This window comes from Mytilus edulis, chromosome 6 (assembly GCF_963676685.1).
Source record: "Mytilus edulis chromosome 6, xbMytEdul2.2, whole genome shotgun sequence".
Lineage (NCBI taxonomy): Eukaryota > Metazoa > Mollusca > Bivalvia > Mytilida > Mytilidae > Mytilus > Mytilus edulis.
The window spans coordinates 1,903,100-1,927,805 of record NC_092349.1 but is presented as its reverse complement, the minus strand read 5'-3'; the positions used below and the strand labels follow the sequence as shown (position 1 = coordinate 1,927,805).

The 24,706-nt window shown below is 31.2% G+C and overlaps 2 protein-coding genes and 1 long non-coding RNA gene across 3 annotated transcripts in view; all 3 read right to left on the bottom strand.

Moving 5' to 3' along the window:
* The window catches only part of LOC139526909 (acidic phospholipase A2 2-like), a 50,036-nt gene that overhangs the window by 7,084 nt on the left and 18,246 nt on the right, over positions 1-24,706 (bottom strand). The window lies entirely within an intron of this gene.
* Positions 101-10,437, bottom strand: LOC139525939 (low-density lipoprotein receptor-related protein 8-like). Its single transcript, XM_071321140.1, has 5 exons — positions 10,326-10,437; positions 7,453-7,627; positions 2,738-2,953; positions 1,580-1,698; positions 101-1,193 (listed from the first exon to the last, which is right to left on the bottom strand). The coding sequence occupies exons 1-5, from the start codon at positions 10,384-10,386 to the stop codon at positions 868-870; spliced, it is 897 nt and encodes a 298-aa protein (XP_071177241.1). The 5' UTR covers positions 10,387-10,437; the 3' UTR covers positions 101-867.
* On the bottom strand, positions 15,060-17,255 carry LOC139525938 (uncharacterized). The gene is made up of 3 exons (XR_011665054.1): positions 16,674-17,255; positions 15,770-15,823; positions 15,060-15,313 (listed from the first exon to the last, which is right to left on the bottom strand). It is a non-coding gene; the product is annotated as an uncharacterized lncRNA (long non-coding RNA).

Genomic DNA, 24,706 nt, shown 5'->3' with positions numbered 1-24,706 from the left:
TTCACGTTCCCTATACACTGGCTTCTTTTATTTTCCATATATCTTAAGAAAATATTAACTACTTTTCGTCACAGCTTTTCCCTGCAAGTATACACATATATTTGTCTTACAACAAAATATAAATTAAATCGGTGTTTTTTAAGTTATCTTGATTTTTATCACTTAATAAAAATATGTGTTGATTAACAAATAAAGAACATTATTTAACATATATCCACGTATAATTAAGACATTACGTATCAATGGTTCCATAATACATTAATTTAATGTAAATAACGTTATCACTAAACAGTTAAAATTGCAATAATATATAAAGATATCTTTAATTTACTTAATATATTCATTAAACATTTAAAAATAAATCACTGGTTTGATGACACATAGTCAATGCATTGAATTAACCTATTTTAACCAAAGGAAGACAAAAGCTCAGATTTTTTCACAATTATTATATTCAGTAAAAGAATGCTATCACATAGTGCAACAATATAAACATATATAACTGCAATAAGCAAAGCATCGTGTCAGACACAGATATTAAGCGACAGCTAAATATATCTTGAAATACCTAGCAAAACATGTATAATGCTTATAATATCATAATATTTCACATTATACGGAATTGAACGTTGATGTAAGATGGCTTGCTTCTATTTCTATTTCACTACTATGATTAGATAATATGAGAACATGCATATCAATTAAAAGTCACAATATAACAAAATGTTTCCTTTAATATAGTTATTGTCTTACTTTAAAGCTACTGCTAATTCGTTTTATAATTTGTAAATTATATCAAATGAAAATAGAATAGCTGCGTATGCCACTTGTTTTCATAAACACTTAATTTGAATATATCATTTTTTTTTAAATTATGCAAACACGGTAGTGTAAAATAAATATTATTTCATAATATTTTTTTATATTTGGATTCTTACCGTCTTGTTTGTATAACAAAATACCATAAATTGCTTGTGTGTCTGTGTGAACAACAGTTGGGGTTTGTCCTAAAGATTTGTTTATCTTCATAACTTGGTTGCTGTTTGTGTAGAAGATAAAATCTTCATTAACCTCAATGTCCCAATTATACGTCTTTGTGCTAATTATCGTTCTTATATCGGACCCATTATACCTAGCAAACTGTAAATCACCCGTATGATATTCCATCCAATGAAGACGCTCAGCATTAACGTCTGAAATCACAATAATTATCAGATAAAAAGCGCTGGTTCAAGAAGCGCATGTCTTGAGTAAATGATATTCGCCATTCTCTGCACATCTACATATAATATTGTTGAATTTAAATAATATTACAAAGTGGTATAATTACCAATGCGATATATATTTACTAAATGTTGTTGTTTGGTGGTGTACTAATGCTATAACATGTGTCTTGAATATGCAATTCAAATATCTATAATACGATTTAAAACATTATGACTATAGTGCGTAGTTGGTTGACTCTGCGGTAACATTTGATAATATTGTATTCTTGGGTTCACTTCAATTTATTCTAACGCGATCATAAATACAAACATGTGTACTGAAAGGTTAATCGTATTTTATCACATTTACATACCTACTCCCATACCATACACATATGTTGGGAGGTTCTTAATTATTACTCTTTTGTCCGTTCCATCAAAGTTAACTCTGAATATTTCGCTAGGAGATTTTTGTTGGCCATAGTAAATCCATCTAATAGTTCACAAAAAGCATTATTGATTTGAAAAATATAAAAACAAAACATGTTGTTTTTATCTCCGTTAAAATATGCACATTTGCCCTTATTTATATACTGAAACGTGTGTGCGTATTAATAAATGTTCAATTGATTTTCAATGTTAATTTTTTGAAAAGTGATTTTGCTTTGCCCCAATCCTATGATGTGTATATTTTTGTAACTTGTTATTTATGCCCATGTCTGAAGTCTCGTTGTATTTTTCAATGAACGTTAACTGTATATAACTTTCAGATTTTTAGGTAAAATACAAAAATGACTAATTTACTTTACACAATGTAATGCATTTCTCTGACGGTTTATGGTATGTGAACACTTGATTTGTAAGAGGTTGTATGTTATGATTTAATTGTGAAACATGATTTATACATTAGAAATAATAAGCCCATTGTAATTCGACAGTTGTCGGTTGTACATGTCTGTCACATTTGTGTTTCGTTAATTATAGTATTATACATTAAGCCGTCATGAGTTTTTCTCCTTTAAATTTTATCACATATTTCATGTCTACGCCTTTTATTTCGTGACCTATACTTTTCTATATCGTTATCATTATAAATATGATGGATGATTATATCATTGGAAACGATACTACGTTTATATTGGTTCACACTAGTAAAATATGTGTTTCAACAATGATTAGACTTGACGAATATTTTTTTACTTAAATCACAAAAACAAATGTGTTAAATTGATGTGTTATTTTTTACAATTCAAAATATGTGTTTCCCGTTTGCATCAGACTTTTTCAGATATGTTTTACAGGATTGGATGTTAGTGATATCGACGTCGATATCAGATTTATTGTGAACATGATCTTTTTTTATCTCTTATATATAATGACATTTTCTTAACATCAGTTTTCTATTTACGAGATTATTATAATTATTTGTTTTCAAATTATGATAGTATTTTGTAATTATACAATTTTACAATAATGCAATAAAAATATTAAAAAACTCCCATTTTTTTTTTAAATCTTCCAATATTACAAACCTGTTGTGTATGTCTAGTGTAAGTGCTGTAGGTTGAGTTTCATTCAAAATAACTGTAACATTGGATCCGTCCGGATTGCATCTCATTATGCTTCCAGGAGAATAAATTTCAGTCCAGTATAAATGACTGTTCACCGAGTCAAATGATATACCGAATGGACTGCTAGTAGAGACAATAGTTTCTAACATCACCGTGTGATTAGTGGGATAAGAAAACCTGAAATTGCAAAATACCAACACTTCAAAAAGTTCGTTAATAAGTTATTTACATATTACGGCAGTGTTATTTCATAATCATATGAAATTTGAATTATTTTGCAGACTCATAGAGCTTCTGTTTGTGTTCTTAGAATAACAAAAACAAATGTTTAACCACATTCCTCGTCTTCGACAATTTTCAATTGTAGATATTTATTTAAAAAAACATTCTATCTGGGTGATTTTACCCCTGAAATGAGAGCAAGGAACACATTTCGAACGAAAATTGGTTTTATTGATTTACATCTAAATACCTGCACATACAATTGTCACAGCAATATTGGTATAATGAATTGTGTAAAGATCGTTCATAGCAGTGCAGATGTTTTGATGTGAACATTTTATTTGGTCAACTTGATGTGTACCTTGAAACTTAAAGAGTATATGTAACGCACCTTATCCCACAGACACTTTTTTTCCATATATGTAGACTAATCTATCATATGATTATTATTTTCACAACGTAAGTGTTAGTAGCTTGTTCAATTTATAACTATATATAAAAAAGAAGATGTGGTATGATTGATAATGAGACAACTCTCCACAAGAGAACAAATGACACAGAAATTAGCAACTAAAGGTAAGCGTACGGTCTTTGACAATGAGCAAAGCCGATACTGCATAGTCAGTTATAAAAGGTACCGACATAACAAAGTAAAACAATTCAAACGAGAAAACTAACGACCTAGTTTATGTACATTTTTTTTTAACAAAACACAAATATGTAACACATAAACAAACGACTACCACTCAATTACGGCTTTTGACTTAGGGCAAGAACATACATACAGAATGTTGCGGAGTTAAATATTTTAGCGAGATCCCAACCGTCCACTTACCTGGGACAGTAGTATAACATACAATATAAGAACGCACTATAAAAATCAGTTGAAAAAGGCTCTATGCACCAGATAGATACAAATACAAATACTACAAATACAAGGGGGCGTGACCGTGTACCCATACATCCCAACAACAAAAGACACTTAGTACTGATCTGACAGTTCTCGCAGTTACTGATCGATAAGTTTACCGTGATCGTGTCTAAATTTCCGGACACGGTAACATAGAAGACCAAAGTGTATTAGAGGTTATTGGATTATGTAGATGGATCACTAATAGAAAAAAAAAATGAAAATTAATGGGAAAAAATCAAATGAATAAATAAATGAGTGTTAATAAAAAAAAAATGAATAGATAATAGAACAATTGATAGATAGACAAAATAAGAAATATACAAATAAAAATAAATAAGTAATAAAATAAATGAATACATTAAAATCGCTACTAAAAGTTGATATCGACCTTACATGTAGATTACAAATTATCTCCTTTGGGTCCTCGAATAATAAACTATTCAAAAAGTATATATGCATACAAATATCAAATAGTTTAATAACATTTTAGTTTGGTGTTTTTTCAAGATAAGATTTAAACATCTGTATTCAAAAACATCACATATGTTTACACATCATGTTTTCATTTAGTAAATTAATTCTTGACTTCAGATCCAGAATATCAAAAATTTGTCTTTATTATTTTACTTAGGCAATTATTGAAACCAATCTATTCTCGCAGATACTTTATTTCGCTTTTAGTCTTTTCTTGTGTATTTCGAGTCAATTTTATGTCGCAATTTTAAATTTGCTTGAGTAAAAACAAATTCAGGTTTTACAGATTCGCAACAATCTATATTTTCCCTATTTTCTACTATTGTTTTCTGTTTGGTATTAGATTAATATAAATATCCATTTTGGTTTACTTCGTTTGATCAATTAATTTGGCAATCTTCAATGGCAGTCAGCAGGGTGTAAGAACATCAGTTGCTCGACCTGTTAGTCAAATGCGTTTTGTTAAAATATATACTTCATTTTTTGGTCTTTTGGAAAATGTTTTGTGCTGTATTTAGACACCCCTGCAACGAATTTTGTGTTGCATGCACACGTATCAAAATTACGTTTTCTATCCAACGCAATCATTGATTTCAATTTAGACTTGTTTATATTTTTTTCGTTGGGCTTGTTCCCTCTGGTTTATATAATACTAATTATCAAAGGTACAAGGATTATAATTTAGTACACCAGACTCGCGTTTCGTCTACATAAGACTAATCGGTAACGCTTACATCATAATATTTATACAGCCAAACAAGTACAGAGTTGAACAGCATTGAGGATCCAAAATTCCAAAAAGTTGTGCCAAATACGGCTAAGGTAATCGATGCCTGGGATAAGAAAATCCTTAGTTTTTCGAAAAATTAAAAATTTTGTAAACATGAAATTTATAAAAATGACCACATTATTGATATTCATGTCAACACCGAAATGTTTACTACTGGGCTGGTGATACCTTTGGGGACGAAACGTCCACCAGCAGTGGCATCGATTATATAATCCGTTCATTCTATTACGACTCTTTAAATTTCATGAGTCTATCCTACATTGAGGTAAATTATTTAGCCTTTAAAATACTGTTTCGATCCCCAACATCACTGAAGAGACATTAATTGTCGAAATCCGGATATGGTGTAAACAAATTGTTTATCACCTCAAGTTTGTGGTTTACCATCTTTGCCGCAAGTTTATCATATTTATTGTTTTCTGTTTGGTATTAAATTAATATAAAGATCCATTTTGTTACTTCTTAGATCAATTTATTTGACAAACGTCAATGGCAGTATGCAGGGTTTGAAAACATCAGTTGTTCAACCTGTAAGTCAAATGCGTTTTGATAAAATATACTTAATCGCTTTTTTGTCTTTTGGAAAATGTTGTTTGTGTTGTATTAAGACCCCTCAACAATATGTTGTTTGTGCTATATTTAGACCCCTCAACAATATTCGTTCTGAGAAGATTAATGTACATCAATCTGATCGTTAGGTTTTTCGTTTGAACTGTTTTACATTTTCCATATCAGGGTATTGTAAAGCTGACTATGTGATATGGGTTTTACACATTTAAGAAGGCCAATAGTTGTAATTTGTCATTCGGTCTCTAGAAGAGAGTTGTATAATTGGCGATCATATCATATCTTCATATTTTACATATATGTTAGAAGCCAATTTATAGCAAACGTGACACATCCACTCTTTGTAGTATTTCTATTTGTATCTATATGATGAATTCAACCTTTTCAACTTATTTTTACAGTTCGTTCTTATGTTGAACTATTACGCCACTGTCCCTGGTTAAGGTGAGGTTTGGATTTCGCCTACATGTTAAACTCCGCAACATTTTGTATGTGTGTGCCTGTCCCAAGTCAGGAGCCTGTAAATCTGTGGTTATCGTTTGTTTATGTGTCACATATTTGTTTTTCGTTCATTTCTTGTACAAAAATTAGGCCGTTAGTTTTCTGGTTTGAATTGTTTTACATTTGTGATTTCGGGGCCTTTTATATGCGGTATGGGCTCATTGTTAAGTGCCGGACGGTGACCTATAGTTGTTTATTTCTGTGTCATTTGGTATGTTGTGTACAACTGGCGGTCATATCACATTTTCTTTTTTATATTGAACTTCGTAACCCATATATTATGCTCCATTCGCACTAGATCACGATCGCACCACGCTCGCCGCGACCTAAAGGTATAAACTACTTAGTCATCATTACGCTTCTACAACGAGCCTGCTACGATTATACCACGCTCTTTTCAGGCTTTACCACGACTTTACTACGATTATCACGATCTTACTACGCCTATCACGTTATCACTACGATCATACAACGATTTATCTGATTATAACACGATATTACCACGTTCAAACTGCGATCTAGTTCGCATCAATAACATTAACATCATGTTCCATTTAAATACTGTTCCATTACTTCCAATTGTCTTTCATACGTAGAATTATCGAAAACAACACGGGAATGCCACCAACATGTACTAAAACTCATGGGCGTGGTGGCAGGGGTAGAGGTGAAGTCATAGGGGTCTCTCATACGAATCATGATTCAGTGGAGATATAGGATTAACACATCCAACTGAATCGCACTTATTGCTGATCCATCAAGATCAAATGACGACATGTTATTTAACAATAGTGGGAACAAAACAGACCGTTAAGAATGGATGAGCTGTTGCAATATGGAGACATGAGGTCCAATTTACATACAAACTAACAAAACCTGGAGAGCTGTTATATAGCTTATATGACAATGATAATGAACATGGTTAGAACTCGAAACAGTGGTAGTATGAACGTAGTCAGGTCGTAAGAAGAGCATGATGAAGACGGCAGGATCGTGCTAGAATCGTACTATGGTCTTGAACAGCGTAGCATAAATGTGGTATAGTCGTAGTAAAACCGTTGTTGAGTTGCGGCGAGACTTCCCCTCCACATTAATATCGCCGTTAAGATCAACTGATATTCGAATTGATTGTCTGAATGGATCTGACAAGTGTAAAAACTAACTGAAAAACCAAAGATAAAATATATAGGTTACATGTAATAACATTACCTTACTATATCCCCGTTATGGAATCTCGTAATGTACACATATCTTTCCTTCTTATCGTAAGCCATTGAATAAACCTGATCAATTTTTGTGATGAGTGTTAGCACCACTCCTGTATCCAAATCTATTTCTTTCAAGTAAGTGCGAGTAGAAAACACCAGCTTTTGTGTTTTAATACCTACAATGTACATAACACATTTCATTAGATACGAAGTTTTTGAAATAATAGTTGACATTTATGTTATATATGAATCCAACGCAGATTTATAAAAAAGTGCATAAAAAAAAGTGCATAAAAAAATCCAATTCATAAGCTAAAATGGAGTTAAAAGAACTACAACACAAGCTGGATATTATCTTCGGTGCAAGGGAGAGCGTGAGGTAGGTATTGATTGCTCCAATAATATGGTTAGCTATAACAATGTAACACATACACAAACGACACCCACTGAGTTACCGGCTCCTTACTTGGGACAGGCACATGTATACAGAATGTTGCGGGGTTAAACATTTAAGCGGAATCCCAACCATATCCATAAGATGGGACAGTGGTGTAACAGTACAATATAAGAATGAACTATAAAAATCAGTTGAAAAAAGCTTAACTCATCAGATGTATAAACATACAATTACTACATATACAAGTGAACGTGGGCGGGTACTTGTACATCCAAACAAAAAAAAAGATACTAAGTACAGATATGAGAGTACTCGCTTGAATATATGTCCTTCCGATATTCCATTACTGTAAAATAGATCCCACTACGATAGCGTCTATTACATTTTTTGTTGTTGTGGTTATTTTTATCAATAATACATCACACGGATTGGACAACATGGACAAAACAGAAGTGGAAAATCTATTGTATCGACAAAGTATCAGACAAGGCAAGAGTCAAATGTGACAATAATCAAAATAAAAAAATCCGGTAGAAAATTGGCTCAAAGCTAATTTTAAATGATAATAATTTCAGGTATCAAATTGATGAAACAAAATGTAGTTTATATTATCTTTTCGAAGATCTTTCCGCCTTTGGGGAAAACAAATAACAAACACATTCAAAATTTACAGACCCATCTTTCCATTGATTACGTTTTCTTTAACTGGGCTTACTAGAATACCACTAACAAGTTTAACAATTTTAATACAAGTAAACACTCCTCTAAATTTCTAAATTAAAGTATTAATTTTAGGAGTTAATTTAATGTACGGTTGGGCAGAATGATTCTCTATATCAGATCATTCGTATATGAGGTTAGCAGCCGGTTCGATATTCAATTTCCAACCGGCTGCTAGCAGTCGGTTTGCTATTAAAATTTAGTTGAAAATCATACAAAATTCTAATATTTGATAGCATTCAAAGCGTGAGTTTCAATTTTAAATGGAGTGAAAAGATATGTAGGAAATCGTTTAATGTCCCCTTTAAGCTGTCGCAAACTATCGTTGCCCTCGAATATAAACCCTTATATGTAAGTTGCATATTTGTCTTTATGTCATATATATTTCTGTTAAAATAAAACGACATCAAAGATGGAATTGTATATATAATATATAATACAAAAACAAAATCCGATCACTCCAGAAACATTTAAATAGTTATCAAAAGTACCAGGATTATAATTTAGTACGCCAGACGCGCGTTTCGTCTACATAAGACTCATCAGTGACGCTCAATTCGAAATATTTATAAAGCCAAACATGTGACTAAAAGGAATCTGAGTAGACTTCCTGTCTTCTATGTTTACGAAGGGCACCAACGTGCCAATTAGATATTCACAAAATATAACGAAAATCTTTAAGTCACGTTTGTATCTACATAGTAACTAGCTAGCTATCTCCTTAATATTAGACATATTGAGAGATCAAGCGTCTCTCACCAACGCCCTGTGCCCTTTGTCCTGAAATTTGACAATTTTTGGCTGAACCGGAAGTATAATCTGACTTAAAATTTCGTCCAATGACGGGACAATATCCGGATACCTTTTTTCTCGTTTTTCTCCCAAAATAACTCAATCTGAATGATCATATGAATGGATGACAAATGCGACTATGCACTGTATCTATAGGACACAGAGGCGTGTTGATTAATGTATTATGGAAAGAAGAGACGCGACACACAAAATGAGGTCTTCTCGTTTAATAGTATAGATAATTACAGTGTTGATGTCGTTTTTCTGATAAAAAAAATCTATATTACATTAAGACAAATATGCAACTTATATAAGCACTGATAAGTGTTTATATATTCGAGGACAATGAGAGTTTAAGACAACTTGAAGGTGACATAAAACGATTTCCTACGTATCGTGTCACTCCTTTCAACTATAAAAATCATGCTTTTAATGTTATCAAATATTGTATTTGTTTTATGATTGTCAACTAAATTTGAAGATAAAACCGATTGATAGCAGCCGGTTGGATATTGAATATCGAATCTCGAATAACGAACCGGCGGTTAACTTCACATCCATGGAATATGCTTATTCCTTCGATTTTAAAACTAGAAAGTTTACTTTTGAAATGTCAAATATATCAGTTAGGTCCAATTTCACGGAGGAACTATACCAATAAGTAGACATTTACATGTCAGTGGGTCATAAGTGTTTATTTACTTTTAGGATGTCTTAAGTAACCATGTACTGGTCGCTTTATAATATGAATGATCCAATGAGGTTACCGTCTAGATACAATTCTCTATAGCTGAGAAACAATATTAATATGTAATGCACTTGTGATTGTCCTTTGAAAAACTACCATGAAGTTTTTAAACCCAAGCTATTGTCTGTATCTAAATTTGTATCTTAATAATCACGTGTACAAAGTGTGTATTGGTAATTGAAAAATGGAAGGTAAAAGTTTTGAAATAGAAACTTACCATACACACGAGCAATTATAATGAGGAACTGCATGCATAACAAAGAATTTAGTAACTTCATATTGTCAACAAGGAATTGACTGCAGAGACAATAGACACCAATCTATAATGTAAAAATAAAGTAAGGTTTTCTTTAATATATTGTATTCGGTAAATATTTCCTTATTTGTAAACATGTATTGACATTTTATATATTCACAATTTGTATACCTGAGACAAATACGCATTTCATTATGAAAAAAACACCTATATATTTCCTTCTAGATGTCTTTTCAAAATTGTGTGTATGTGACTTTTTCTCATATGAGTCATCAAATTAATTTTAAAGCTCCTTCAAATTCCTTTATACAACATTTACTAACTGTTATACACAAAAATGTTTCATAATTTTTTTATTCATCTTCTTAAGCACACGGATAAAATGTATGTCAATGTAATAGAGGAGAATAGCTATGAATAAAATAAATAAAAAAAATATTTACCAAAATTGCGAAATAAAATGTACGCTTTTTGTTATCTTTGTTGAAAGATGTACGGCTGATATGGAAAAACTAGATAAACCAAAATCCCTAATATTGCTGATATGAACAAAAACAAGTTAAACCGGAATCAAACATGACAAACTTTCACTCGGACTTGGATGAAGAGGCATCATTTAAGCACTGATACAACATCTTCTAATGTCGACATATTAATACACACAAGACATACAAAACGTATTGTCAAAGGATAATATTTGACAATGGAAGAGTATTTAGACGAGGCAACAGTGTTAGGAAAATATCAAGTCAGTAAGGAAAGTCGAAGATATTTTTAATCACAATCTGATAGTTCATAGGTTATTTTAATACTGCAGATAGGTACCGATATCCTTGCGCACAGCACGAAAATTGGCAATAACAATGCAAGATTATTGGTTGGTATTATGGTTTGTTTCTTTACTTCTAAATTCTTGGCTAGTAACTTTGTGTTTATGAAAACACTTGTAAATATAAATGTTGACATTATATCAGTGATAATGTATAATGCGCACTATAGTAATGAATACAACATTAACATTTAAGTAGCAGTATAGTCCAGATAAGAATCATGCAAAGGGTGATACATCCATAGTGAAGGATATTCATCTGCTATAGTTTAATTGATTCAACTTGAGGCAAAATTAATATAAATGGCAATTTGCACACAAAAAATCAAGCTGTTGCTATGGAAACGGCTGTTCCTAGCAACAAGATGTTAAATGGCCTTAAAAACCCTAAATTTGTATGTTTTTTCTAATTGGAAAAAGTGCAATACTGATAAACTGTATAAAAAGTATATACCAGATCTTTCAATCTATAATGTTCAACTTAAATAGGAAACATTTGAAAAGATGGATGCAAGAAGGGAAACTTGGTTACCATGACAACCAAATTAACAAATGTTTTCAAGTTGGAAAATTGTCAAAACTTTGAAATTTTCAAACTCTATTATCTCCCTAGACCCTGATGATAGAATTGATTTGTTTGATCATACTATTTCAGTTGACTAAAACATATCAAAAATAAAAATATGTAGCCTAGTACAGAATTTTCATAAAAATATTGATCATGTCGTCACGTTTTTTACAATATTTATGCACTTTTTTCTCAATAATTATATAAATAAGCTTTCTGTAGATAACCTTATTTACTTTTTATTGCTAGTTTAATGGGAATAATGCTTTAAAACCGTTTTAAAAGATAGTCTGTTGAATTTTGAAGCAAAAGCATAGATAATTTTTGTGAATATGGACTTTTTAAGGTACATTTTTACGATCCGGTTTTTTGAGAAGTTGTTTCACAAAAAAAATTCGTTTTTGAGGTTTATGACTCATAACTAAGTAGAATGTTACAAATGTATGTGGCTACACTTATTTAAAACGACCATTTCTTAATAGATGAATTGAAAAAAAAGCATGTCTTTACCACTTAAGAATCAATTGCCTTGGGGGTTTAAGGGGGGGGGGGGGGTCGGACTTCCAGGAAATAACTTAACTTCATCAGTACTTGGACGTGTCAGAAGCATCATTGCTTTTAAGTGGCAGGTTAACTTATGCTTGCTATATTATCTAGGTTTAACCCAACGTTTTCTTTGAATGATGTCTGTATCATGTAAAAAAACCTGGGGCAGATCCTAAATTTTCACCCCCCAAAAAGGGTGGGGGGTCTAATTCAGAAAGCGGAATATATGTTGTATACCGGTAAGCGGAACAAAATAACACATTTTTTTAAAAGATTTAATGAAAAACTATACAAAGTGACGCCCCAGAACTGCACTCTGAAGTAGCTATATTATAGCAAAGTCAATGTCAGACTTTCTTTGAGATATTATTGTGTCTGGGAGACATAATTGATGCCCCACAGATGCAAAGTGTTATTCTAAAATAACTATAAAATTTAACCGCTTATACACAGGCACTTGTCTCAGAATATTTTTTTCTCCTATATACCTTAATATAACACATAATATGATATATATTAAGGTATACAAAATCTGAGACAAGTGCCTGTGCGCTTATACCCTAAAAAATGACAAAAGTTAAACTCCCGCTGGTATCTCCCAAAAGAATAAAAATCAAAACCCTGACCACATGCATAACTTCAATATATGTACAAACAGATAGAAAAGTGAAAACTTCATAGAATTCAAACTGTAGGAGGAGTTAAGCTGAATAACTATATACTCATAAAGGGACGGACATGGGTATAACAATATGCCCCCCGCAACGCACAGATACGGGGCATAAACATATTTATTTTCCATGGTATAAGCCATCTACGCAACACAGGACGATTATCTATGATTGTTAGTTTTTAGAACATCCAGTGGCAAACATTTCATGCGTGTTTCTGACTATTAATGTTAATGAAATATGAATGATAAAAGAACAACACTTATTTTTTTTTAACTGCATTATGTACAAGTTGAAAGACTCCACATGAGGAAAAGTACCTAGACCAAAGGATTTTCTGACTCCTAACGAACATTATTTAGTACTAGTATTTGTTTCTACTCCAAAATGTCGCGTGCTCGACAAAAAGGTGAAAAAAAGGTACCAATTTTCAAATATTCTGTCTTGTCCAAGCTTGAGATGAAAGTAAGTAAGTAGCTGACAAATCTCAAAATTGTACACCTTCTAATACCTTTGGTCTCTAGAGGTGAGGTTTCTCATACCACATCTTCTTTTTTACATAACATATATTTCATCTCATAACAGTTAAGATGCTGACCAAATATACAATTATGTTAAGTAGCGATGAACTTATTATTAGAGTAATCATGGTCAGAAGGAAGACCAACAGAATACGGATTTACAAACGTATGGACAAGGTGTATGCAATAAAGCTTCAACGTTTAGAGCACCTTGCCAATTAATGATTTTTTAAAAATGCACAAAACCCGAGGCGAATTTTGATGTTAAGACAGAAGCTTATTCATGCCGTTTGGGTCAGATTACAATGTAGCTAAATATTTGACACAGAAAGCTGAAAAACCTTTACTTATTGTTAGATCTAGAACTTCAAAACAATGTCGATACCTATATTTTGGCATTGCACGAGCTTGTGTTTTTCCCTGACTGTTTAAGACGTCTGTACACTAGATTCATCGCATTTTGAATGTGTACAGTAAGTGTACTGACTGATATCTAAGTCTTTCACACATATTTTGTTTGTACTTATTGTTATTGGTTGTATTCAAGCTGTTAGCATGTGCTAGTAATCTCAGATATGTACTTTAAATACCGATTGACAATAGATATATTTATATATTTCAAACTGTACACACTGTACCAGTGACCAGACTTTGACCTTTGACTTTCAGTACCAAACAAATCTCTATTTTGTTGGTGATGAGTAGGCAGACTTGTTGATATTCAAAAGACAGAAATGACATGATTTTTGGAAAATCAATTTTTCGACTTTAGATTTATATGACCATATCATTATTTGTTTGGTTTCATTATGTTCCTAAAATTTGAAAGTGCTATAGATCAAATTGAGTGAAATATTCTGACTTAAATAAAGATATTTCAGTTTTTTGCCTTGACATAAGAGGTCGGATAATTGTATGGTATTTAAAATAATTGTGACATATTTGTGTTGTTGAGTTGCTGTCTCCCTAGTGTATACCTCAGTTGTAAGGATTATCTCTTTTTCTTTTCTTCATATTTTCTTCATGTTCTTGATACCTTGTAAAACTGATGAGTTATCAGTATTAAGGTGGTTGAGAATAAAATTGTAAAAAAGGGAGCCACATTGTTTTGTATTAAACCAAATACATGCACCACTAATATATTCAAACCATTGCCTTTCTCAATTGGTATGGTTGTTTCATAATAGATGTGTTTGTGTTATTTGTTTTCTTTCACTGACTTATACATTACAACCCACATCTCCTTTCTTTCATATAGACTTGAAATAACAGCAAATGCTAAATGGTGACCATAGACCCCTTGGTCGGTTATTTTGAGGTAAGGGACATACAAATACATTAGCTATAGCTAACAGCTGGTTTTATAATTGACTTTTCTAAAAACCCATTGCAGTATACTTGTACAAAAAATTATTCAAAACAAGAGGAAATGAAAATATGTCTTCTCAAAAGATTTATTATTCATTTATAAAGTTATATTTTGATATATTTTCAAAGCAATGTGAGCAAAAATCTTTATACGTTTCACATTATATATATATATATATTATATAGATATATATATATTATATTCAAATATCAGACAAGTAAACTTTCTGGTCCATATTTTTTTTTATAATATTTGCTTCTTTCTTTGTATCTATAAGAATTTATTCTTTTAATTCTTGTTCTTGTTCTGTGAAGCTTTGTTCAATCAATCCCTCAATGTTCTGTATACTGTAACGTGTACATCATTTGTAGATAAAGACAAAAAAGAACTTTCTCACACAAATCACTTCTTCCTCTCACATGAACCACCATTGTGTGTGTGAAACCTGAAATAAAAGACAGAATTTCCTTATATAAAAGAATAAAGTCAGTACATAATGTAAATATGTAACTCCCCTTTAAAATATATGAAAGTACTCGTGAATGGGAAAACAAATATAGCTTGTTCAAATGTAAAGAGGAGTAGATCACAAACCTTGGTATCTCCAAATTTGATGTTTAGGTTGAAAAAATCAAGTGATGCTTGAAATCCAAGGGTGGATGTACAATATGTACAATATTTTGCATTACAAAATTCCTAACATGCTTTTAAGTTCATTGCAAACATGTACAATGTATAAACCAGTTATTTTTTTTTAAATATCAAGATAAATGTATATGATGCTTTAATGAAACAATTTCACTGTATACATTGTAGGTACATATACACATGAATTGCTGAATAATTGACCATCAGTTTTATAATTCATTTATTATTTATTAATTAAAAAAATATCACTTACCTCATTCAGTACTAGTTTTCTTGGTAGACTGTGGGTAACACTGGTTAGAAATACCTAAAACATAAGACATACAATGTTGAACATAATTTACATGTACATCATGATCAGTACATTTACATGTATAACATAGACAAATGATAGAAGATACAAGTTTTCATTTTGTTAAACAATGTTAAAAGATCAGGATGATCTTCAATCATTAAATACAATAATTTGAAAATATAACATTTATTACATGTACATAACAATTAGAATTTATAACATACATGACATATCACATTTGATACATTACATGTCATATATGTTGTTGTCAGAAGAGATAACCCAAATATGCAAAACTTCAAGAAAATTATTTAAAACTTTGACTGTCTTTTAGATGATTATACATGTAATGTACATATACAAATTTATGATACATGTAACTGATATATTTTTCGTAACTAAATTATTTGATCAATTGTTAATTGGTACAAAATGTAGCTTATCCATGCTGTAGATAAACAGGTAGTTCATTACAAAGTCAGGCTAGATCCTTGTAAATCATATAGATGTACAAATAATTTTAGTCACATTTTGCCAATTTGTTTTAGTTCACTAAAAATGTATGTAACAAATAGTTACATCATTATTATTAGACATGACATTTTACTGGACTCTAGAGGGGGATAGGACCTTTATCGGGACTCCGGGATCGGGTGTTTTTAAGCTCGTAATTTTTTTCTTCTCGAATTTCGGGACCTCGGGAATTCGTATTTTTCAAGTCCGGGATTTTGGGGGTCAGGACTCTTCCTACATACCCCCTCCTCACTCTAATATCATTTGAATTCATTATCTCAATATAAATCTATTCTCCATGAAAAAAAGAATATTTAAATTGAATTAAGTTAGTATTACTATTACTTACTATTACGTATACTCCATGTCATGATGATCTAGGGATCTTTCTGTTTTGGTGACTGGTTACTCCTGTTATTGCTCTCCCTTTTCACAGTTGATAGAGGGTGCATACACTGTTTTATCTGATTTATTCCGATAAACAGGGCACACAGTCAAAAGAAAAGTGAAAAGCCACACATGGCCTAACGAAACACACAAAAATGTCCTTAGAAGTTATCAAGTTATGTCATGCTTCATTGTTTGATCATGCAGTCCTGGATATTGACAATGATATTTCTATGTCATGTTGGTACTTCTATACAATGTATGAGTTGCAGGCTTATTGTCTGACTAGCTTGTCTTCGTTGGGATGTATTTGATTATGATACAGTCCTGATAAATTGAACACTACAACAACAGGAATTCTCGAGCTTCTTCACTGGTATCGGACTTGGTAGCATGGTAGACACATGACATGCCATTGGCACTGGAAAAGTTGTGAAAGGACTTGCCTTTGTCTAAAAAAGTTCTAAAATATTTCCCCATCATGCACAGTATCTTTGTAAAGGAGAAATGGATTCCCGTTACAGTTAAAACGGAATAAAACTGTGTAATATCAAATGAAACACAGCAGATGCAAAATCTTTGCAAACAGGAAATGAGTAATTGTAAACATTGCAGTTCAGGGGTGAATTAAGAAAATATAGTCTTTATACTATTTATTCCTTTTTATTAAATATGAACCACTCTGTATTTTCATAAACAGATAGAAAATGGTACAGGTATGTTTAATTCTATTAAAATATCGACTTTGGATGTTTTTCAGTCACATGGCAACTGTTGTTAAGTAAGAGAAAGTAATGTTCCTTAAAAGGAGTTATCTACCTTAGACCATTTTGAATAAAAAAGAAATCAAATTTACTCAAAATCAGGACTAGGCTACATATTTTATTTTTTGATATTTTTGAAAGAAAAATATTCTCTTTAGTTTGCATATAACCATTTTCCCTTAAACATCCGGTCTTAGGAGAAAATAGTGAAATTCTTATACTGCAATAAGTGGGGAAAGTTCATATTTTCCCAATATTCAATAAAGCACCAAGAAAAATATACTGTGTTCAATGGTTTAATATTACAAATTTAGTTCTTACTTCACAAGATCTTTCAAAACAAAAAGTATGGTGGATTTCTGTGATACAGTGTGTATCACTATTTCATCATTTTGCATGATTCTTAGCCAGACTGCTACTTAAAAGACAAAATACATATGCACTGACATTCGAACGAATAGAATCTTTAATAAGTGACATTACGGAATCATTGTGCGTTTTTGAAAGCAGATAACCATTCCGTAAAGTTATTAAAATGATAGGGTTTTTGAAAAATTGCAAAGAACAAAATTTTTAGAAAATAGTTTTCTATTCATCTTTAAAGGTGACACCACAAAGTACATTTTGTGATTTGCTAATTAATTGAAAAAAACTATTATCCACACACCATTCACATGTCCAAAATGTATTTTTAATGACTGATGACGATTACATTTAAACATTTATTGATAGGATATATAAAAAACAATGGTTTAAAAGAATATTTGGATGTGAAAGGTTGGATTAACAACAAATAACCAAAATACGTAAATTCATTCATAAAATATTTCAACCATTTTAGTAAACGACTCAAACCACTTACAGAGGAAAAAAAAGGAGAAAAGAAAACAAAACTGTTGATTGTTCCAGATAAATCTGAATATGATAGTTTAATGAACACAAAACACAAAAGTAAACAACTGAATATTGCTGTATACACATAATTTAAGTAAAAGTAGTTCAGTTTATTTGTTCTTACCTTATTAGTTTGCCAGAGTTTCAGTTTACGTCAACTTATTGTTTTGTCTTGTTTGTTTGTGATATTTCGTCAATAATTTTATTTCGTTTATATATTTGATGGAAATAAGATTATTTTTATATTTTTATAGTTTGCCATAGCAACGAGTCTTTTGGATAATAACTGTAAATTCGGTTGTTTAGATGTATCAAATTTATATATATTGTGCTATAGCAACGTGACTGCTTAATATTTAACAGACATCAATATTTTGTTACAAGAGGGGTAACGTGCTTTTAACCAGATAAACGAATGGCGAAACACAATCATACCTATACTGGAACGACCATATCATGTAGTGTAAAAAGTAAAATCACAAAAAAAAAAACTAAACTCCAAGGCAAATTACATATAAAAGTCTCTACTAAAATTGCAAAGTTAAAAGTTCGATTACATCAAAGGAATGAATAACAATTGTCATATTCCTAACTTGGTACATGCATTTTCGTATTTTATTTGTTCTTACCCTATCAGTATGCCAAAATTTAATGTTACGTTAAATTGTTTCCCTAGGTATCTATGAACAGAATTCAAATGAGGATGTGTATGCGAAAGTTGACATTGAACTTTGTGAAAATGCGTATACTAAGTTAAAATTAAAGAACACTTGTGGGAGGCTCGAAATGAATAAACAAAATCCTTGTTTGTCATTGATGATAGTTTGTCAAGTATTATTAAAAAAATATTAATGGAAGTTAAATACTTATAGTTTAGTGAGGTGACGAGTCTCTAGAAGATAATTTGATGTTTATATATAATTAGAAATTGCAACTTTCTGGCTTCTCGTAGTACATATAGAATAAGCTATACGGACAGTTTAAAAATAACTAAATTGTAGTAATCGTTATAGCTATGTAGCTACCATAAATTTACTGAATTCAAGCTGTCGCAATGAACATTGTGCTAGTCTGGAATGTTGGATGTTTTTGATAACCTTTTAATGCTTAAATTATGAGTAAGATCACATATTAGTAGCATGGATCCAGGATACTGTTATAAGGTATATCTACATAAACTCATCATAGATGAATACCAGGATGTTAATTTTGTATTTACGCACGTTTCTTCTACAAAAGACTTATCAGCGACGCTCGATTCAAATTAAGTTAAAAAGGCCAATAATTTTTCTTTCACTTCGACAAAACAATAATTTAAATGGTTGCTCCCTTATACAACGTTGGGACTGATCATCGCTTGGAAAAGTATATGCATTTATCATATACGTAGCTGCATGAGGGGCCCTAAATCAACCACTGTTTTTTAAATAGCAAATAAAAGGAAAAGGGATTTTTTTTGTATTAAAGAATATATGATTGATCCGTATTTTTTGCTTGTGCATTTTTAAGTTATAGTACCACAATCAACTTTGAGCAAAGTAAAAGAAGACAGTTACGTCCAATCAGAATGGAGGGGGTAAAGAGAGTGCCACGCTGTCAGCACAAGATGATTTTTCCTATTTTTGGCCATATACCAATGTTGCTCTCGAAAAAACAGTACAATTAAAAACGCTGAATTTTTTGTAAAGAATTCATCGAAAGAACACTGAAAACTGAATATTTGAAAGTCAAGTAAATAAAAGAACCGAAAGAATTGAAGAGGTTTTTGGCCAGAGTGAAGTTAAACATATCAGAATCCAGCTATAAGGGCTATTTTGCTCAAAAGTGTTAAATCCTAAGTTTCTTTGTAATTTGTATGTAAACCGTTTATTTTATGTTAATAATTTTTGGTTGCCAGTGACAAATATTTCATGAATGTTCAGGAACAAATTAGCAATAAGTACAGCAGGGAGGGATTGTGCTGGTTATTCATATGATGAAGAAATAATCTTTCAATTAGTTCAATTGAGGTCTGGAGCTGGCAGATGTCAGTAGCTGCTAGCTTTGTATATAGTAGTCCTTTGTTAATTTATTATCATAGTTATTTTAATTAGTCTCTTTTGTTTCCTTTTCAGACATAGGACTTGGATTTCTTATAAAGTGCGTTTTACTATGCGTATTGCTGTGTGTTTGTTTATTTTACATCGGCTAGAGGTATGGGGAGGGTTGTGATTTCACGAAACATGTTTAACTCCGCCGCATTAGTGCACCTGACCTAATTTAGGAGACTCTGAACTTTTTAGTCTTGTATGATTTTGATTTTAGTTCATTGTTATATTTCGAAGATACTAGATGTAGGAAATTATGATATGAGTGCCAATGAAACAACTCTCCATCCAAATAACAATTTATAAAGGTAAACCGTCAATGTACGGCCTTCAACACGGAGCCGTGGCTCACACCGAACAACTACTGCGAGTTGATCAGTTGTCACTGTTACTTCTAAATGGTGGGCATTGGGCACACCAAATAGCTTTGAACTGTTTATCTACAACGTATTTTTTTTGATAGCTGCACAACCTAATAATTTCAGGATACTGTTATCCCATGTTTGTCTAATATGTTTTACAAAAAAACGACATCTTCTTTTAATTATTTATTTTGTAATTAAAAATGATTTGATATATTTCATGCTATTTATTCCTAAGTAAGAATGATTATAAATAGAGCCGTATTTACAGGTACCCCTCTTATCGCCCGTTTTTATTTTTGATATTTTAATCAAAAGTTAAAAACTGAAACGTTCAAAAAGTGGAATAATCAAAATTGCACGTTAGGGTTAGTATTTTCAAAGTTTGATTAAATTTCTAAACTATCAAATTTGAAAACGATATTTAGATTTTTAACATTTAAATTATTTGGTTTAAAATAAAAAATTTCAAAACTTTTACACAATTTGGAATTTTGATATTTTAAAACTTTGATCAAAATTCCAAAACTCTAAAATTTCTAAACTTTTTAAAACTTTGAATTGATAAGTGTTACAAAGACCATGTTACATTCAAGTGCACAAGTAAGGGAAAATTTACCCTTGTGGCAATCACATATAAGAATAGTAAAATGATAACAACTTCGTATCAACGGACAATTTCCCTTGCGAAAAAAAAGACTATCTAATAAAATCAGTAACTTAAATTTGACAGACTTGACAATAAGCGAGGTACTATTGCGAGTTAAAATCATCAACCGGTCTATATTTACGTAAACAACAGAACTGAATTAATATATTAGTCCGAAATAGTCTTACTATATACAATGGGTGATTGCATGGTACATTTAAAATACAATAGTATGTATTTCCTATATTGAAACTAGGTATCAGTAATATATATACGAAAATTAAATATTTATTAAAAGCGGAAATGTTTTCAGATATTTCCTTTAATTTGCTTTTAATTTAATTGAACTATCGTTTTCAAGTATTTGAGTAGAACAAAATAAACTTTACTTTCGTTCTTTTTGCAAAAAGTGCATTAACATTATCTGTGTTATTGAACATTTGTTGAATCGAATGGTTTTTGTTTATATTTGCATTAATCGAACACCAGATACACACAGATTCGTTAACCTGCTGGTTCAATAAAGTCATAAAATCTTGACATTTTCTGCTTTTTGTTAGTATGAACTGGAGAGTTAATCAGTATGCTTATAAAAAAGAAGTTATGGTATGATTGCCAACTCTCCACACGAGACCAAAATGATAAAATATAAACTTTGAAATCATAACGGTTTTCTAAATATAGAGCGGACACAATTTGTAACGGACGGACAGACGAACGGAAAGATGATAGATGAACAAACTGATCGTTATAGAGCGTCCTTCATTCGGCGGAGTCATAATACACTCATTTGCGTACACTTAAGGAAAACCGAAAAATTGATGAAGTTGTTTATATATATATTTTGATAGTGAAGGTTAAATTGGTCAGTTTGATACCAGGTCAAACATAATACACACAATTCAATATAAACATTGTTATATACGCGATGGTTATTTTAAGTCAATTGCACTTGTTTTGTTCTTACCTTTTATGCAAGTTAACGTTTCACTGTACTCCAAATTGTTGTCATATCGATCAGTTATTACCAGCACCTGTACGAAATTCAATTGAGAATATGTTTTTAAATATTGACTGTCGACTTTGCGCATGTGCGTATTTGGATTAAATAGAAGAAATTTGTGTAAGACTATGAACACAATATCCTAAGTTATTGTTTTAAATATCTTCCGTTTTTCATTAAAAATCAGTTCAAATATATGTTTACATGATATACTGATGATTTTAATTGTAATCGTACAATTGCATTAATTTATTTCATGCAAACTCTGGTGTATAGTTGTTTTATATACAATTATACAATATCTTCTTTATTTTAATCTATAACATTCATCATTAAAAAAAAAATGATTAGAACAAAACTAATATAGGGCTTTTCAAATAAAGCAAACTATTGTTAGTTAAAGCCTCACACATCTGATTTTATATATTTTCTGATTCTGTCTGTGTATGGTAAATAAAACAGTGTTTGAATATGTCGATAAAAATTCACACAAAACAAGGAAGAATTAGGAAGTATTATCATGTAAGTATTGTTTATTATATACCTCTTTTGTATTTGACGGAAAATAAGTTTTAGATAACAATAGATAAAAAAAAAAACCATTCCACTACCATTGTGTTTGACACTTGAACAGGTATGTGTTAAGTTGACCTACATAACTTTTACAAATATTTAAAATCTTTTGTTAATTATTTTTCAACCTAAAAACCATTGTTAGATATATAATTAGAAACCTATTGTTCAGAGAACAATTGAATGTCTTTCCATATGGTAGATTGCAGTATTGAATAATCATGATTTATAGACGATTTCATTATTCCTATCAGCTAAATGGTGTTGTTGACTTTTCTTAACCCGTTTTTGCATAAGCCGTTATTTGACATTACATATCGTGTAAGAGGTCATACACATATGATTAATATAAAGTTGCGTGCATCCAGTTTTATAATTAATGTGTCACATGAGACACACTATGAATCAATTCAAAGTCTTAGTAATTGCCCATTGTTGAAACAGTCCTTTACACTTATTCTCAAAACACTGTTAACAAAGATATACGTTATGCCTCAAAGTCAAAAACTGAAACTAAACCACGAAACAGATATTCCGTGTCAAGCCATATAGTACTGAAGGTGTCGCGACGAAAACTAGTTCTGTGAAGAAAAAAATGAAACGTTGGATGAATTGTCTAAAATTGGTTTCACACTGCCTACAAATCTCACTGTAAATATTGTTAAAACTCTGTATACAGAAAACATTGGTAACAAAAACAGTGATGCTCGAATAGATACTTAAAATGAAGTGGATAGTTTTCCATCTGATACGCAAACTGCTTCAACAGAGACACATAACCGTAAAAACATTAACAATACTTCTTCTGCTACAAAAAATGTTAACACTCATATTATGGTGTCTGCTTGTAACTCTTATCCGAATGCGTGATTGACCCTCAGAAATCCGTCGTTACCCTAATACCTGAGAATGTGCATGATGCTAACAAACCGTATAATCTACAAAAAATGTAACCTTTCTGTAATACAGGACAGTCGAACTAAACCAAACATTACACATTAACTATGACACAGGAGTTCGTTCTGATGATTTTCTTGATGTAGACAAATTTTCTACAGCGTTACAGAAACAAATTAGACACGATAATGACATGAAATCAGCGTCTATCTTAATTACTAGATTCAAGAGTCCCAAATCACATACCATTTTGGTAGACGGTATGGAAATTAGTGGTGGGAATAAGCAAGACTCACTCTTAAAGCAACAACTTACAATCCAGGATAGCAAAAAGGAGTTTTTTCAAAGTTTATTGACTTCAGGATAGAAACAGTTAGTGTAATAATTTTCTTTGTCTGTCTTCAATGCAGATAAATAACTGTTTTCGAAAATAAAATAAGGATCACTAGTAACCCGAATTTAACTTGATCGGACAAAAACGTGTTAACGCTATTTAAATGAGATTGATCGTTATTTGATAAAGATTGACAAAAATTAAAAATTATATTTAATTCATTTCAATTCATATCAATTCATTTTAACGCCAGTCAAATAGATTTCTCTGCAGTCGATCAATTGAAATCAAGTTAGTGGTTAGTTGCGTCAAACTAATAGGCCACGCCCCTGTTAAGCTATTTAAAACATGCATTAATTCGTTTTAAACATGGATGAGACCCGGGCTTTTTACAGGTAAATCACTCAAGCAAAACGACCTCGATGTCTCTAT

Bases quoted from the DNA above. Each gene is read 5' to 3' on its own strand.
- LOC139525939 (XM_071321140.1), bottom strand. From the start codon at position 10,386: ATGAAGTTACTAAATTCTTTGTTATGCATGCAGTTCCTCATTATAATT. The intron at 7,628-10,325 runs GTAAGTTTCTAT...TGTACATTGTAG, and splicing joins TATAATTGCTCGTGTGTATG to GTATTAAAACACAAAAGCTG. The intron at 2,954-7,452 runs GTAATGTTATTA...TTGCAATTTCAG, and splicing joins CATAACGGGGATATAGTAAG to GTTTTCTTATCCCACTAATC.